The sequence below is a fragment of the Cynara cardunculus genome, assembly GCF_001531365.2.
Source record: "Cynara cardunculus var. scolymus isolate 2C chromosome LG 14, CcrdV1, whole genome shotgun sequence".
Classification (NCBI taxonomy): domain Eukaryota; kingdom Viridiplantae; phylum Streptophyta; class Magnoliopsida; order Asterales; family Asteraceae; genus Cynara; species Cynara cardunculus.
The window spans coordinates 2,283,657-2,301,176 of NC_037541.1; the positions used below are offsets into that span (position 1 = coordinate 2,283,657).

Sequence of the window (17,520 nt, forward strand, 5' to 3'; positions counted from 1 at the left end):
TATTTTTCAAAATTATCTTTTAATACCTTTGAAGTCTGATTCGTTCAGACATTTGGGTATTAAAAGCGGTTGTTTTATTTCTAAAATAAGAGCTTGAAAGCTCTAAATGTCCTCTGAAATTTTAAGTGGCAAACATATCCCTTAATACCTCTTAATCTTAATCCGCTTGTATCAAATGGTTCATATTTTGGGGGCCGGAAGAGATTTGTTAGAAAAAAAACTATTTATCTTTTATACTTTTGTAAAAAAAAACTATTTATCTTTTATATTTTTGCACTAGTTTGACCAATTTAGATTTCAGACTTTAAACGTAAAAACAAACAGTCTTACTGATCCATATTTCAGACTTCATGACCACCTCATATAAATCAAAAGTGAAATCAGACTTCAGCACCTTTTAAATAACTAAAGTCACCTAAATAAATCATGATTATGATTGGTCGCTAGTTCATAATTCCATCCAATTCAAAAATGGTATCAATTAAATTAATATGATATTACATACAAATGTGTCAAGAAGCCTTTGGTTTATGTGAGAAACACCCATTTTTATGAGTAGTGAAAAATGTAAACCTTCAAATAACGCAATGCAAATATAACTTTACATTATGTGAAGGTTACCGTCTTTATAAAACATAAATATAACGTAACATTCACACAATACAAAAATATCTGCAAATATTTCTCATCTTTTCACAGAAATGAAATTTCCCACGTGGTCCCAAGTCTAAATACCAAACAGTTTTGGGTGGTGTTATCAAATCAATTTGTCAAAGACAGATTCTCGATTACATATAATGAACAGAACTTGTTCCTGTAGAAACGTCAGAATTGCCCAAAAGCCAATAAATTATTTCTCTATGGATATGGAAATTACTATTCATCGTCAGAAGATGTTCAAGATGAGCCCAAATGTTCAGTTATCACAATAAGACCAGTAATTCAAGGAACAGACAGCTGCAAAAGATGAAGAACAGTCCCGACAAACCTCATGCCTATTTAAGAAGGTTTGCATTCTCAAGGAAGACATCAGATTCTTTTAGAGTATTTTAGTTTGTATGTCTAATATATCCAATGATAAACTTGTACCCTCTACGTCCCAATGTTCCAAATCTCTAGATCTTCAGCTTATTTTTTCTCCTACCGTCAGCAATAGGAGCGTGATTTGGTAATACGCCTTAACGACCAATGATTAACGATGGCTATGATGGGCGGTTTTGCTAGAATAGGTAAAATGAGATCACTGTTTTAGTAAATGATGCAAAGAAAAGTGGTGACATTGATCTATAAGTAGCTCAGCAAACTCTTGAAATAGCGGAAGCTGCTTTGAAAAAAGCTAAAGGAAAGAGAGAAACAATCAAGACAAATCTAACTCTCCGACAGGCTAGGAAACGAGTAGAGGCTATCAATGCGATTTCATAACCAGTCAGTGCATCCGAACTGATCATTGATATTCAAACATCGTTCTCTTTCCTTTGTTCTAATTCATGATCTGGACGAGTCACACATACACCCTAGTACATGTTCCTTGACGTTGAAGGTATCCCTAAAGCGCAGGGGATTTTGTGACATTTCTAATTGGCCGTCTTGTATTTCTAATAAGTTGTCTAATAGTTGGCATATTAAATCATATACATAATGGGTATCATGATCATATCTCCGTTTGGTATCAGAGCCAGAGGAGTAGTGAGCATCACGGTTTTTCCATTTAATAGTATCAAAGATTTATCCGTATGAAGACGAGTAATGTCATATTTCTAAACCCGAAGTCTATATCAGACTAGATGGAAGTTTACATTATAATTTACAAACAATGACCATCGTTCATAGAAACACTTTCGAAAACCCAACATGAATCCAGTTCGATCTTCTGAAAACTTAACATGTATAACATGGAAATAAAAGTTTATACGTTCTTGATTTAACCATTCCGTTTCAAAAAGGCCTACGTAAATCATAGAAAAACACGAATAGAGCTACGCTACACCTTACACAGAGGTCGGAATGAATGATAATAATACGATACCTTCCTCGGTTTATAAAACATAACTATTGTCAGTGAGAATTCTTAACAATTCAAGATGGAACATGAGAAACTCTGAAGTCAAAGAGGGAGTAGACACATCTGCAGCATGCATGCTACCCAAGAAGTCACACCTACAAGTATCAATAAGTTTAGTTGTTGTTTTCAAAAAGATTGTAGTTCAAGATCAAACACATCTACAGATAAAAATGAAAAAAATGGTTGGTATTTCGAAAAGTTTTTGGGCGTCCGGGCCAACTTGTGTGCACCTTGACTAATCTCATGGGACCCTGAAGTTAACGGTCAAGCAAAACTCTAGGTGACTCGAACTGGTGACTTCTATGAAACAAATCCAAGATTTTATCAGTTGAGCTACCCCTCATAATCTTGGCCTTAATTGCAGTCTTGTAGTTACGGCAAAGAGATGTAGTCCCCATGAAATGGGGGAAAAATAGATTCTTTAGAATGCGTTTGGTACGCAGACAGTATTGGACGGGAAAGTGAGGTAGGTAAATAAAAGAATTGAGCAAGTTTTTCGGATTTTAATTTGATGCGGGTAGTTTAGTAATATACCAATCTTATCTCATCTTCTTGATTTATGTACCACCTATTTTGGTGGGATAGAAAAAAATGCATAGTCGTCCCACTCGGTCCCATCCAGTTTTGTCCCATTCTAAATGTCGCACTAAACATGGACAAGTTTTTTTTTTTTTTGATTAACCTGGATATACAACCCCGCTATGCGAGCCAACTAATACCAGAACGACCACCTGCTTTGCAGATAGCCCGGAGTCACCGCATTTGAACCTCTGTGGCCACAAGGGGATTTTTATTCCCCCTTGAATTTGAACCTGGGAGCTCCAGGTACTTTTGACCTTTGGAGCCAAGTTCAAACCAATTAGGCACCACCCTTGTGGTTGGACAAGAAGTTTTCGGTTTGTACTGTTACATCTTGTCAAATGTACCAAATGCACCCAGAGGTTTTTGAGTTTTAATACCAGACTTGAGGCTTGCTTAGCAAATTAATGAAAAGGATGGCATTTGTTAACATTGTGTTATGTCCCTAATTAGTTGCAAGCATCAAGGGTGAAGGCTTAATAAAGAACCAACCTATTTCTTTTTTCTACCACCTCCACTCTTTGCCTTTTTGTTGGCTGATTCTTTTCCAGCTTTCTCGCTCGTTTCCTGTCACAAAAGCACTCAAGAAACGTCATACATATGCTACAGACACGCATATATATAGGTGGTTTCATTTACAAACTCAACCATTAGTACAAACCAATCTCAACCGTTCATCTAGTCTAATGAAATATATGATAACCTTCCATAAATATCTAAATCATAATAAATAGACTTCCATCATTTCTATAAATATCTCAATTAATTGGTTTGTATAGCTTGTACTAATGGTTGGGTTTGTAAGAGCTCTCTCTCCTCTCTCTCTCTCTCTCTATATATATATATATATACACACACACACATATGCATATGCTACGGAGATAATGTCCTGTTTCTGCAATTTCATGGCAACCAAACGCTGCAGTTTTTAATTGAGACCAAGTTCGAATATCATCAACGTGAAGCTATACAAAATTAAACAAATCAAAGAGACTTCATCTTTCTACTTACACCCTCGAATTCAAGTTATAAAAAGACTCGAGGGCATGAAGATGTACACAGAGCATAACATTTGTGGAATATAAACAAAGGTTTGGAGTAATTTAGGAGAAAATAACCTTCTGACACTTTCTTCTAACATATTTAAGAACATTTCTGCTTAACAGAAGAATGTCTCTTTCTAACACAAGAATGCCTCAAAATCTGTCAAAAGGTCCCGTATTTAGAAAAAAAAATCTGTCCGAAGCTTATTCTCCTAAATAACCCCAGTTTCCCTAAACATATATTTACTTAAATAGGTGCAAAAGATTATTTATCTGGTTCAAGAATCTTGCAATTTCAAACAAGTCAAGAGATGAATCTTTCAATGTATTATGCTGATATTGAAAAACAATGGTCAGAGGTTTATTCACATGGTTATGACTTATGAACGTATTTAACAAATAAAGACGATAATAAGCACTACTCAGTTCTAAAGATTCACCATTTCGGCATCATGTTCCAAAGCAGACACCTTTCGATGACATCATGGGCTGCCTGGAATGCAGACCTAGAACTGGAGGACTAAAGCTGCTTATGATCTGTCGGGGTGATCGACTGAATATCTTACTCTTGATTACTTGTTTGGAAGATCCAAGAATGCATTTAGTTTCCTGACATTCAGTGACTCAATTATGGTAGATTATAAGGAATGGGAGAAGTTCAAACAAGAACCATAAATTTTGAAAACCAACCATTTCATGTATTATTCATGATGAATATCACTGAATAATCATGAATATATATCACGGCATTTATCATGAATAAAGCATGAATAGTTTGGTTTCCAGGTTCTCAAAATATCTACGGTTCTCATTATTAGGACTACATTCCAAATTAAGCACAAGCATCAAGAATTTGTGGCCATCTGATAGATATTGATTAGATAGTTTTACATTTCTTTTTTACTTGTTTTATGTGGCACCCTATAAGAGAAATTTATAACGTATTTATGATGGTGAAGCTGGGTTTCAACTAGGGTTGCTCAAGTGGTTGCAGCTTGCTCTTAATAAAATATGAAATCATGAATTCAAATCTAGAACTTGTGAATTGCCAAGACGCATGAATGGTCGGGCAACCAAAAACATGGTGAATCCAAAGTCACTCAGTTACAAGACTAGCATAGAATTTCACGATCCCCCAAATGGCATGATTGAAAGAAAAACCTACCACCATGGAGCTCGACTATTGATTAAATATAGCTATAAGCCTATAACCACTTAAAATATATATACATATATATGGGGGGGATACAGTGGATGATTCAACTATTATCGAATGAAACCATACCTTCCTTTTAATGGGAGCGGATGTGCTAACGACTGGTTTAAAGAACGACTCTAATCTGGTGGAGGGAGAGAGAGAACAGGTAAGTAAACACAAAATCAGGAATGCAAAGTAAAAAATCACTTCAATGAATAAATCGGTTGATTTCTTACCGGTTTTGCGAAGATTTGTTCTTGGAAGCTTTTATTTTTTCTACTGCCTATTATTAGACCATAATTAGTTACACACACACACACACAAAAATATCAATAAAGTAGTGGAAGAACATGAACAGATAAAAAGAAAAGGAATTGATAAAATCATTTGGTGCTCTTGCCTTTGTGACTCTGTCACTGTTGAATCCATTTTCATTCACCAAGAAGTTTATCAAGCCCTGGAAGTGAAAAAATGAAACAAATTAACCCTCTGGAAATTTCAAGAAATAAAAGAAAAGAAAATAATTTGATATCTGAGTCTTCTTTACGCAGACTCACTTCTTCATCTGGAGCACTCCATTTAATTTCAAGCTGATCATCATCAGCACAGACCAATGGTTCTTTGAAAAGGCGTCGAGCCTCCTCATATGGCCAATCATCAGGTATTTGATATCTGCATACATCGAAACATATACTAAGCGTAAATGTTGAATAAATATTTGGACAGAGTTATTTTTTATATAAGATACAAGATAAAAGAAGCAACATGAAAAGTTGTAGTTTATGGCGCTATAAGTATGCCTGCATATTGATGTTTGATACTCAAAAAATTGAAACTGAACCAATTAGCACAAACATTTGAAGATAAAATAAGAAAATGAAAATGGGCTATGGGGGCTTGTGCTTTTTTAGCTTATTGAGACACAAGTTCCTACTCTTCATGAATATTTTGGATTAGCAAAGTACCAATGTTCTATATCAGAACATATTTCAAAAGAATATTGTGAGAGTATATAAGCTAAAAAGTAAAAACTGAATTGATCATTAGCTATCAGCGATTGTTTCTGATATAAGCAAACTTAAACTAAAGGGTATTACTTCTACTCATTTGCAGCAATAAGACAATGTTATGAAAGATCAATAAGGAATACAAAGAACCTTTCTCTGTTTATATTCTCCAGAATGCTCTCTATTGACCCATGTTGACGGATGAGCTTCAAAGCCGTCTGGCCACCAATACCTGAGATTTAGAAGAAAAGAAAACAAGAAATTTAATCAGAAAGTTGTGTTGGATGTAGCTAGAGCAGAAAAGAGTAACCATTACAATTTACATTAAAAGATGCTTAAAATTCACTAAAAGAAACAATAATCATAAAAATTTTGCTCTTAGAAGAAACATAAAAGTTGAAACTGACAAGCATAGCACATTAGGGGAACAAAAACATTCATACAAAGTTGAAGTTCAAAGAATGAATACATTTGTTATCCTACATAACTAGTATCAGAATTCAGATCAGGGTATATGTTTAGCTTTGTCATGAGAGCAATGACGTTAACAAAAGCCACAAGATGCAAATCATTCTAATGGCAACCAAAAGGAGCAGAGTTAGGAGTGAGCAAAGATTATCAAAGTAGCAAGCCACTGAAGGGGAGAAAAGCAATCACTTCATCCAAGAAAAGGAACCTTATTGTCGTGGCTTACTTATAAGTTATTAAGTTGCAACTTGCAACTTACAAAATTATATAAATTATATAAATAAATTGTTTCCATTTATATGTTTACCATTTCAAGCAACATTCAAAAACTTACTCATAGAAATGTAAGATTTTAGGCTCTTAATATTTTTTTTTCCTTTCAATCAAAAAGGGTGAAATCAAATAATATTTTATGATGTTCTACCATTAAATGTGATGCCATATATAGTGGCAGCAATATGCTCGATAATACCAAGAGTCCATACTAAAACATATGACGTGGCTTGAGCCTCAGAGAACCCATAAAATAGTCTAAATGTTGATTTACGGCTACAATATACCTACACGGAAAGGTCAGATTTTCAGCATATATTGTGATGGAATTATGCATTACCCCTAATGCTGTCACAATAATCACACCCACATAGAATGCACAGATCAATAAATTGATCCATCGTAAGGTTGAGTTCCTCCAATACCTGACATAAAATCAGCAACTCAACGTTAAGACAATAGTCAACAACCATAATTGCCATTTACTTTGTTAAATTCAGCACCTTAGAAATATCAAATTCCATCACAGGGATCTTTCGTGAGCTAGGATCCATTAAATGGCGAAGAAATTTGGGTGCTCCAAAAGTAAGGGAATCCATATCTTCAGAGGCAACAGCATAGACCTGAGAAGTTGTATGTTACACAGGAAACTAAGCGAATAATGTTGGTCACCACAGCAAGGAAACAAGAATGGAGATATTAAGATGATTTAGTCACAACTTATCACATTCTATAGACACAAAGGTGTGCATCTTCAGCATCCAATGAGAAATAAGTAAGCATCTTATGTTTTTTCTACTGCATTATCTCATAGAATAGAGGCATAAAACATAAACCAAATATAAACAAACGAACCATGTATACCCCACCGAGAGGGTCTTTTATATGTGCAAAAGCAAGTTACTTTTCAATTCCAGCCTCCGCTTGTATATAAAAGTAGTACCTACTAAAATGTTCCGAGTCCTGTCACGCCTTATCTGTGATTAAGTTGTGGGTGATTACTCAAGCAAAGACAACATTGATCTTTTTCAGCTTGAAGTTAATATAGATGATCAGATTTCATCTTGTATGATAAAATGAAAACAAACACCAGTGAAACAGCTTCTAAAACATCTAATGCTTGCATGTTCTGTTTGCATATAGAATCGAGTCCTTGTGAATGCACAGAGCCAGCTGTTACCTACATCTTATGACGCCATTGGCACCTCCTTTCATCTATAATGATCCCAACAGAAAAAAGATGTCCTCCATAACCTTTTTCCTGTTCAGAAATGCTCACTGCTTTGTGCTCATCTTACTTCAGTTTAGTCTAAAACCTTACAATACCAAGGCATGGATTCATCCTTCTTAACTTTCATCGACACATTGCCTGATCTCACCAATCAACGTGATATCACCAGCAAAAAGTATAAACCGTAGATTCATCAACACCTTTAGCATCTCTTTATGATTTCTTAGCTTCCATTCGGCTCATCTATATACTTCTCTAGATTTTCTACACTCTCACAGTCATCTAAGAGTTAAGCATCGTTTCTTATTCTTGCCTCCTCACTCCACAAGTGATTTTAGCTTGATAACCGCTCAGTCTGCTTTTTCCAACCACATCCTTTACTACCCTTCAAATGCAGATTGGCATTTATGTCACATCTTAGCTTCCCATTTGATAGTCCAAGACTCTTCGTTAATAAGATCATTATATATACTTCAATGCTTGGATTATCTCATCTTTTCCACCTCCTATCTCCTAGGTGCTTAACACCCTTACTCCATCCAACACCATGCCTAATTTTGATGTATGCAACTACAAGCCTATTTCTGTCATTATACACTCCCCAGCTATATTTTACAATCGCAATCAAATACAATAGTTAAAAATGATCTAATATACAAAGCATGATGAGGACCAAGCTGGAACTAACTCAATTCTAAATGAATGTAACAATAAAACCAATAAATGTTTTAGGCTATGCACAAATATATATGCCTACTCAGCTTTGCAAAAACATTATGATGACCAAGCCGGACAGAACCAAAGATATTATAATGATTGTAATGGTGAAACAAAGAGAATTATTTCGCATATACACGAAGATACATACCTTATCAGCTTTGCAAAGCGCTGCACACTGTGCTTCTGCTTCAGATGGAGCCTACAAAAGTCCACAGGCTAGTAAATAAAAATAAGTTCATATGTGAACTTAGACTTACGTTATACTTGCACTTCATATGTTTTGTTCAACTTCTTTTCTCCTTTTCACAATAGAGTAACAGGGGAATTGTACTACCATAGTTGAACAACTCCTTTCAGACATGACTATTAAGCAACAAAACCAGACAAATGTGTGAGCACCTACACTCCTTTTTAAGATAGTTACCTCAATGACAGGCACTCCCATAAGCCTTAAAAGTTTTTTGCAGTCCTCGTTATGTTGTCTTGTTACCTAGAAAGGATGGAGCACAAGTCATAAAAACACATTTAATCTCTTGCAATTGCTTCTCTGGGAGGAGGTTGAATTGAATCATTAGTAAGGACGTCCCATAAAGATCAATAATTTGAAATCAACAATTCAACACACTGTCAGCATCTTGCAGGATACAAGCTTGACTTATGGTTCTAAAACTTGAATAATTCCTTTATTTTCTCCTTTTGTTAAGTCTGATCTAGTAAAATAAGAACTGGGTGAGGCAAGTTAAAAGCTATTTCTTACGTTGTAGTCATGAGCATTTACGTAATTCCATATAGCATTTAGATTGGATAGGTTGTTGGGAGAGTTTGATGGTTAAGATGAGAGAAGCAATCCTAAATTCCCCAGTCCTACACTGGTGAGACTTCTCCATGCTATTACGATTGTGCATGGCAAATATAACCCAGCACGCTTATATGTGATAGCCACTATAGAACTGTAGCATTTTAGCACTTTTCAGAATTCAGATGGCAGATATACTTTAACTTAAAAGATGATGTTTTCTAGCAAACAGCAGAGTATTGACTTCCTGTATAAAATTTATAGCCTGTCATAAGAGCTTAAAGTTATTGCTTGAAATGATCTGATTTCGTAACAGTAAGGATTTTTAATTTCGATACAAAGTGGCACTGCATGCAACAGCCTTGTCCCTTTCAGCATTGTTAGTTTCTTAGTGGCTACTATTTAATCAGATAGACCAGAACCAATTGTGGATCATGACTCATCCTAAAAACAGTAGACCATCTGTGAACCATACCAGGCTCACGGTTGAGAAAGGTTATAAAAAAAGATTGTTATGTTCCCTATTTAATAATCATGTTTATTTTTTTTCTTTCTGTTATTGCTTTGCTAACTCATGTCTGACAAAAACAAGGCCTGCAGCTATCACTTTTGCACCCAGATTCAAGATAAGTATGGTATCAATACCCACATAACATGCCTATATCATCATCCTAACAGCAGCCAAAGATCTTTTTAACTTACACAACCATATCACTAGACAGATTACTAAAACAATCAAAAAATATCTCACAACAATCAATATGCAACAACTATAGAATAATGCTTCTATCGCCATTTCACATTCCAAAGACGAGAAACATGTCAAAACCAATGTGCTTCGAAATTGACGGGAGAAATAAATGGCCCAAGCACCAGCTACTTTCAACGAGTAGCCTATCATAAATGACTTGGCAAACAATATACATACAATTGATTTCTCTGGGCTTCCTCAACAAAGATGAAAAATTACTGAGTGCTATGGTTACCACTCTTTCTAAGCTAAATAATAGAGAAAAACACAGATATGCTCCAAACCTACCTTCACTGTACGTTTACTAAATTTCTCGATCTCGTCCTTATTGCCAGCCTACAATAACAGCAAAAGCAGTATGTGAAAGGGATTAAATAGCATGAAGAACACATAAAAAGGTAGAGAAATTGAAGAAGGTAAAAAAGAAAATGAAAGCAAGAGTCAAATGCATTACTAAGTGAAAACAAATCCCATGTTACCTGTATGGCATCATTTAAATCAGCAGTTGCATCTTCTCTCCGCGAGTAACTGTGTCATAACTCCAGAACCATGTAAACTAAACACAGTTGACATCATTTTACAATATCAACTGGACATGGAATGGAACAAGTTTATTACCGTTTTGCAAGCTCTTGTTTCTTTAAATCAGGAGGTGCCCCATCAAAAACATAGCTATAGAAAGGAAAGGGAAAAACAGTTATGAACACTAGACAGTTTGTTTGTACAGCAACATGATCAAAATAAATATGTGAAAAATGAAACAAAAACCAGATGCAGGTCCCATATGATCAAATGGAGAGAAAAATTGAAATTACACTGGCTTTAATCCAGACTCCAGAAGCCTAATCGTCCGATTGAACATCCCTTGTAAATGGCTGCCATATGTACAACCAATTGTAAAGTTAAAGCTCAAAGCGCCCTTTAACAAGCATACATATGATATCATGATAATATATAACAATTTCCCAAAGAAGCGACAGCACCCAGCCTTAACTGACATACCAGTCAAGCCACAAATCAACGCACAAGTTCTTGATGATTAACTCCTAAAAATACATAAGAATCTAATAATAAAAGAAAAAGAAGCACATACATTCTAACAAGTACTCCCTCTATCCCAAAAGAAATGAAACGATCGACTTGCCACATAGTTAAGATAAGTTTCTAACAAATGGTCCAATACCAACGATACCACTTAACAAGACAAATTTGAGAAAACTCCTGGAATACAATCAAAATGTCTTGTAGTGATTAGTGATTACTAACAGGCAAATGAGTAAATTTGCAAATGAATCTTTCAAAAAAAAACATTGCATTTTTACAGATAACCGATAATAGGAAGTGTTAAACTTTTATTTTATTATTTTCTTTTTTTTTTGGGGGAGGGGAATGGAGTTTAGATGACTGTATTTCTTTTACAAAACGCTAGATTGTTTTTTGATCAACTAAGGAGAGCCCAAACGGATATCACAGTAAGGGGTTGTTTGGTTGGTTTTCCATTAAGTCCTGAATGGTTAAAGTCTTAAAGATGTTTGTGTGGATTTATTTTTCTGTACGGATAGGTTTTTGTTTGGGAGGGTTTTTCACAGATAAATGGAGCATTTTTTTTAATTGAGAGGAGTGGGGTTAGAAAAAAACTTCGCTTTCCACGTAAAACTCCCCCTATAAGCTTACCGAACAAGTCACTTTCCATGTCATTAAGCCACTACCAAGCAGTCATGTGTAGCTGACCAAATAAGCTTCAGTCCTATTAAGCTCGTTAAGCTGCTAACAAACAGGCCCTAACTGTGCTGTATCTCGGCAAACTTAAATCAAAAAATTAAAAACATGAACACAAAAAATAGACTATATATACACAGACAATGTAAGAATCAAGTATGGGCTGAGAAAAGACTTTCATAGGCGTAAATGTTAGAATATAAATTCCAAAATTTATTGATCTTTTATCTATGATTAATATGTGAAAAGTGAAATTTCATTCGAGTCGCTACCTGGTCACCTCACCCGCCTCATTTGTCAGCATTTCTGTACCACTTCGTCCGACAACAATCTACAGCATTTCCAATTCATACTAAACATGATACATAATTGTATACTAAATATAACACATAAGCAAAGTCATATATGTTCAAATGGAAAGAGGGGCAAAGGAATTTCAAGTACCAGAAACTGGTAGATGCTCATGCTAGCATCAATGGCGATTTTCCGACCAAAATAACTTTCAAATTTTTGCTCTTTCATGGCCTTGGGAGCATTGTCCGCTAGAAGCTTGGTTAAACCCTAACCGTTTAAATTCAAGAAACAATTTCCACAACCACTTTAAATTACCAAATTGAAAATGTAACAAGAAGGAATGATTATTAATTTTCGTAAAAAACCTACCTTTATCCCCATCTCTGTGGAGTGATTGAACAATCAACAAGAAATTAGAGCGAACGACCACAGATGGTGTACCTGAACTAGGGTTTTTGACACTTTTCCCGCCTCTTCCGACTGCCAATATATCCATGGTAAGTTTCCTTTTGCCCCTCGAATTATCAAAAATATTCCTCCTCAGTCCTTCACATTTTTTAAGGATGTTCACTTTATCAAATACTCGTTTTCTTGCCTACTATAAGCCAATATCAAAAAGGAAAATCACTAAAACGACTAAAATATACCTGATGTATTAATGAAATAGTCAATTTTTATCAAAATTGTCAAAATGACCACAAGGATCGCGTCGGGAGGCATGGTTTAACCATGGGGAGCGATCCATACTAATTTGACCTAATAATACCCAAAAAAAAATGGTGGAGCCCACATATATCTACATTAGGAAACCAATATTATTTACCTCGATAATGGGGATCTAACCCAGAGGGCGATCCCCACTTCACTGGATTTACCACCGGGGGGGGGGGGGGGGTCCATGCATTTTTTTACCACTATTTTGTCTTTTAGTGTATATTTAATGGGTGTTTTTAATAAATAAGAGACGATTTAAATTGTTTTTTTTTTACCTTTTTAGGACCAAATGTCATGGTTTTAGTTTATAAAATAAAATATTTCTACTCTCACAACCCGTAAACACAGTCTACCGTGACAACTCTTATAAAAATATGATTGTACGTGAAGATAAATAGAAGTCCTCAAACCTATCTATGGTAAATGTTTATTGACTGTAGTACTCGAGCCCATATGGCTTGTTAAATAAAAAAACAAGGGGAACAAAATGTTGCATCCAAAGTCTTTGAATATTCAATCTAGGGATGCTACTTAAACCAATAAGCTTGAAAGCTACATTTACGAGTTTCTGGTCCAGATTTTGAAAACATAGAAAGTGCAGGTTGAAAATGACCAAAATTCATATAAGCTCGTCGAATTGTATCTTGTTGATTGATAGGATAATCATAAACTTAATGACGCAAACCAGGGTCTCGTTCTAGTGTACCCAGATCAAAATCATTACTTTTCGTTTGAGCTTTTTTGCAACGGTTTTCGATAGGCGGAACACTACATGCAGGGGTATTATCTACATTTGTTGTTTCTTCGGGATCTTGAGAAGAAGAACTAGCATGTTTTCTTTTAAAAAACTCATGAACAGTAGATTGAGTTTTCATCTTCATCTACATGTGAAACATATTTAACACTTAAGTACTTGACCAATTTGACAAAAAAAAAAAGGGGACTTCCTAAACTGAACAACTTTAAAACCAATTCATATATACTCATTCAAACAAGCGATGAACGGATTGGACTATGGTCAATGGAACCTAAAGTCCTAAATTTAATCAATAGATGCTTCTATGTTAATGACTTAATGTTCTATCTATCAAACCCGACCAAATTATCAAACAATTTCTAGCAAATTAAACCTAATCAGAAATCAAACAATTTAAAACTCATTAAGGCTCAAGCAATAACATTTTAAACCCAATCAAAGCATCAAACAAATTTAGACCTGAATCACCTAATCATTAATCAAACAAAATTTAGACAATCAGGCCTAAAAAGATTTGAGTCCATTTCAAGTTTTCAACCAGAAACCTGGAGGAGACGCCGCTCAAACAAAATAACAAGACTGCCAAACATGAATTGATGAAACACAATGTACTCAATAGTGTTTTTGGAGGCTGTGTGGTTTGAGGCGTGTGCGATCTTTGATGGAGAAGGTGAGAAGTAGAGTAGAATTGCAGTCGCAGAACGGCAGAAAGCTGGAGCCTAGAGGACACGCCACTGAATTGATTTATTGCCTATCGACGTTATGTTATGGTTGGGCCGGCTGGCTTGTTAGACTTGGTAATCTTATATATATTAAAGAAGAAACCACGTCCAGTGACGTGGCCTCTTCTAAGGCCTGAAAACTGATTTCTGTGCTCTCTCCTTTTCTCAAGCTTATTAGTTAATATTTACTTAAAACCTTTCAATATTCACCGGCTTTCTTTTCCGTTTCCGTTTCCTCTTCATTTCCTTTTCCCTCCACCCTCTCCTTCAAGATAGGGTTTTTGTTATCTCCCCATATTCTCTCCATCTTTTTCTGGTTTTGATTTCAGTTTCAATTTCAATTTCAGACAAACCCTTCATATCTTTCATCGACGATTAAACCTAATTTCTTCTTCAATCTGTAGCCTGGTTTTATTGATACGTGCATTGAATGCCGATAGGCATCCATTGATACCCCATAACCATTTGGTAGTTTTCTTCTTCATGTTGTTAAGTTCCTTCCTTCAATGGGCGTTGATAATGGCGGCCATTAAGATTATGATTTGGCCTCATGTTTTGCACTCTTCCTATTTCCAATTATTTCTCCTGATTATATGTTGATTGTTGATTATTTGTTGGTTTTTCARATCGGATTCTTTGGGGCTCCGGAATACGTGATTAGTTGCTCATTTTCTATTGAATTTATCAAGTATTCTGCAAAGGTACGATGATCTCCATTGTTAAACATAAGTGTTCCTTTTCTATTTCTATGAAAAATTGTGCAGCTTCTGTATCTGTACTGAGTTGACTCATTTGTATATGTCTATAGACACTAAATTCAAGTGCAAAATCATGGCTGAATTCATGTGCTGAATTCAATCCTTCATTTGTTTGAGATGGAATTAATGTCTGTATTTCGTTTATCCGGGTATGGCCRGAAGTGGGTTTCTTCTCCGCCAGTTCCGCCATCACCACCACCACTTTCGTTGATCCGAGAATGGTCGRAAGTGGGTTTCTTCTCCGCCATAGTTGTCATGGTTCCCGCCTATCGACACATCAATTCCTAAACCCTAGCTTTCTCTGGCTTTCTTTCTCTCTTTTTCTTCCCCCTTTTTGTTACTTCTGGTAAGTAATTAAAGAAAAGAATACATATTTTTCCCTTCAATTTTGTAATGCTAAAATAGACTATGGTTAATCATTGTTTTAATCGAAAGGCATCTGGATGGTGATTTTTCTTTGATTTTTTTTTTCGTTATTGAATTTGATTCAGGAAAGAAAAAGATTGGGTCTTTTTGAGGGTTTGAATACATGTCCTTCAATCAACCAAGGGGTGATAAGAATGAGCCGTCACAGCACAGAAAATTGGGTCGATCTGGTAATGCTGCCTTGCAAAGGAACTACTCTGGGGGTGGCGGGAAGGGCGGCGGCGGAGGAGGTAGTACCACCGCCCCACCATCCTCCTCTTCATCTTCTTCTAATATGGTTAGATTATGTAATGATTTCGAATAATTTTTCTTCATTTTGCTTTGGATTTGTAATTGTTTCGTGTTAGTATTTTTCAAATTGATATGCAATTTGTAGAGAAAAACATGGAAGATTAAAGTGATTGAGAACTGTACCGAGAACTACTAAATAACTGGAAGCCTAAAATCGTCTTCTCTGGTTCCATCTTCTTCACCTTTTTAGAGGTTTTTACTTGCAGATCAACATCGTTCCCGGTGTCCCCTCATCATTCAATCAGCTAATTTTCTGATTCGTGATTATGGATCGTTAATGCTTCGCCAAATTCATAATCAAACATTCAAACGTTTGATTCAGTTATACTAATCGTTCCTGTCTTTTCTACATGTTGTTTATGACATTCTTGCGCTTTTGATCGTGTTGTATTTGGTAATTTAAGTATGTATCCGCTTTTGGTTGTGTTATTTGCTAATCATCTTTGTTTCTCTTCCCTGTATATATTATATGATATTTCGTGTATTAATGCACTTGTGGATACAYTGTTACTACTTTATATGCGTAATCCTTATTACTGAATGAAATGAAAAGTTGTTGTCTTCAAGAATATTGTGATGATTTTAACTCTGCATTACTTCTCCATGTGATKAATTTTTGAAAACATCACATCTTTATTTTGCTTCAGACACTAATTTACACCCGAAATTCTGAACTGATAATGTTTTCATATTTTGGTTTCTATACTTCTCCAGGGTACTCTTTAATCTATTTCAGCTTTATAATGTTTAGTCATGTAGTAGAAGCTATGGACATACTCCTTTGTTTATTACATGTGCACAGCTAACTGCGATGTGAGAACAGGGTATATTTAGATTTTAACCACTTGATAATATCTGTAACAGGTTTTCAGGTCACGAAACTACAATGCGGTTCTTTACTGTCTTAGACAGGTATTGGATCTTTTTCTTAATTGTAATATGTTCTTCTTAGTGCACCCTATATTTAATGGTGTTTTTGATCGTGGAATCTGTTGGCAGTTATTTGAAAAGGTTGAGGTGGACATATTTGTGTAAAATATGATAYCACWGTTATAMCTTGTGTGATTGTGTAATTGCTTATTTCACAATGAAGATAAGAGATTCTTCAACTCATAAAGTAAACAATCCCTGCTTTTTGTTCTGGGTCGATATTATTAACCTAATATTTAAAGAAATTTGGCAAAATATTTGTGTTTTCTGCTCTGGAAGCGAATGGTTGACCATTTTCTTTTATTAGAATATGATTATCTATGCTATTTTTGTATCAGCTTTTTAATAAATATATATGATTTRTATGTGTTTTCTATAATTGGCAGGTTCTAAAAGCTAAGCTGGGGGTAACCCAATGGGATATATAGGTGTTCATGGCATTAATGCACTACACAGATGCAAGTACAGTGGAGTTGATCACTCTTATCTTGCAAAATATAGTCGTTTTGTTACTTTCTTCCCTCTTTGGATGCCGTAAGTATTGTTCAAATAAACATATTATTCAGCATGCTTGTGTGCTAATACAAATCTATGTGTGTGTGCTAATACATATGTGAAGTAATTTATGAAGTACTTGCGAAGTGAAGAAGATTCGTTAGCGAAAAATCTGAGTTCAAGATTTCGATCGATCGAACCGACCAAAAACACATATGTGTGAATAGATATAGATAGATATGGAGGAAGGGGATGGCTTTTATGGCGGTTTTGGAGTCAGATCTAC

The 17,520-nt window shown here is 35.3% G+C and overlaps 2 protein-coding genes across 8 annotated transcripts; one reads left to right on the forward strand and one right to left on the reverse strand.

Moving 5' to 3' along the window:
- Positions 1-1,724: 1,724 nt before the first annotated feature.
- Positions 1,725-12,581, reverse strand: LOC112526883 (flap endonuclease 1). 4 transcript variants are annotated; one of them, XM_025137310.1, is made up of 18 exons: positions 12,511-12,581; positions 12,292-12,408; positions 12,120-12,178; positions 10,944-11,003; positions 10,747-10,800; positions 10,608-10,656; positions 10,417-10,464; positions 9,006-9,071; positions 8,730-8,780; positions 7,134-7,253; positions 6,971-7,055; positions 6,040-6,121; positions 5,440-5,554; positions 5,283-5,339; positions 5,119-5,165; positions 4,970-5,024; positions 3,134-3,208; positions 1,725-2,157 (listed from the first exon to the last, which is right to left on the reverse strand). In XM_025137310.1, the coding sequence occupies exons 1-17, from the start codon at positions 12,520-12,522 to the stop codon at positions 3,134-3,136; spliced, it is 1,152 nt and encodes a 383-aa protein (XP_024993078.1). In that variant the 5' UTR covers positions 12,523-12,581; the 3' UTR covers positions 1,725-2,157. The 4 variants fall into 4 exon arrangements, with proteins under 4 accessions (XP_024993078.1, XP_024993077.1, XP_024993079.1 ...); XM_025137309.1 differs by lacking the exon at positions 1,725-2,157 and adding an exon at positions 4,125-4,293 and having other exon boundaries at positions 3,136-3,208; XM_025137311.1 differs by lacking the exons at positions 1,725-2,157; positions 12,511-12,581 and adding an exon at positions 4,125-4,293 and having other exon boundaries at positions 3,136-3,208; positions 12,120-12,199; positions 12,292-12,347.
- Positions 12,582-14,586: 2,005 nt separating this feature from the next.
- Positions 14,587-17,506, forward strand: LOC112526925. 4 transcript variants are annotated; one of them, XR_003070659.1, is made up of 5 exons: positions 14,587-15,035; positions 15,584-15,795; positions 16,674-16,721; positions 17,126-17,273; positions 17,359-17,506. XR_003070659.1 is itself a non-coding variant. In XM_025137368.1 (5 exons), the coding sequence occupies exons 3-5, from the start codon at positions 15,622-15,624 to the stop codon at positions 17,165-17,167; spliced, it is 264 nt and encodes an 87-aa protein (XP_024993136.1). In that variant the 5' UTR covers positions 14,587-15,035; positions 15,143-15,438; positions 15,584-15,621; the 3' UTR covers positions 17,168-17,345. The 4 variants fall into 4 exon arrangements, 3 of the variants coding, with proteins under 3 accessions (XP_024993136.1, XP_024993133.1, XP_024993135.1); XM_025137368.1 differs by lacking the exon at positions 17,359-17,506 and adding an exon at positions 15,143-15,438 and having other exon boundaries at positions 17,126-17,345; XM_025137365.1 differs by lacking the exon at positions 17,359-17,506 and having other exon boundaries at positions 17,126-17,345.
- Positions 17,507-17,520: the final 14 nt, after the last annotated feature.

Excerpts from the sequence above, each read along its gene's own strand:
- LOC112526883 (XM_025137309.1), bottom strand. Across the intron at positions 12,179-12,291 it reads TGAGCATCTACCAGTTTCTG|ATTGTTGTCGGACGAAGTGG; the intron begins GTACTTGAAATT and ends GAAATGCTGTAG. Across the intron at positions 10,801-10,943 it reads GAGTCTGGATTAAAGCCAGT|CTATGTTTTTGATGGGGCAC; the intron begins GTAATTTCAATT and ends TCCTTTCTATAG.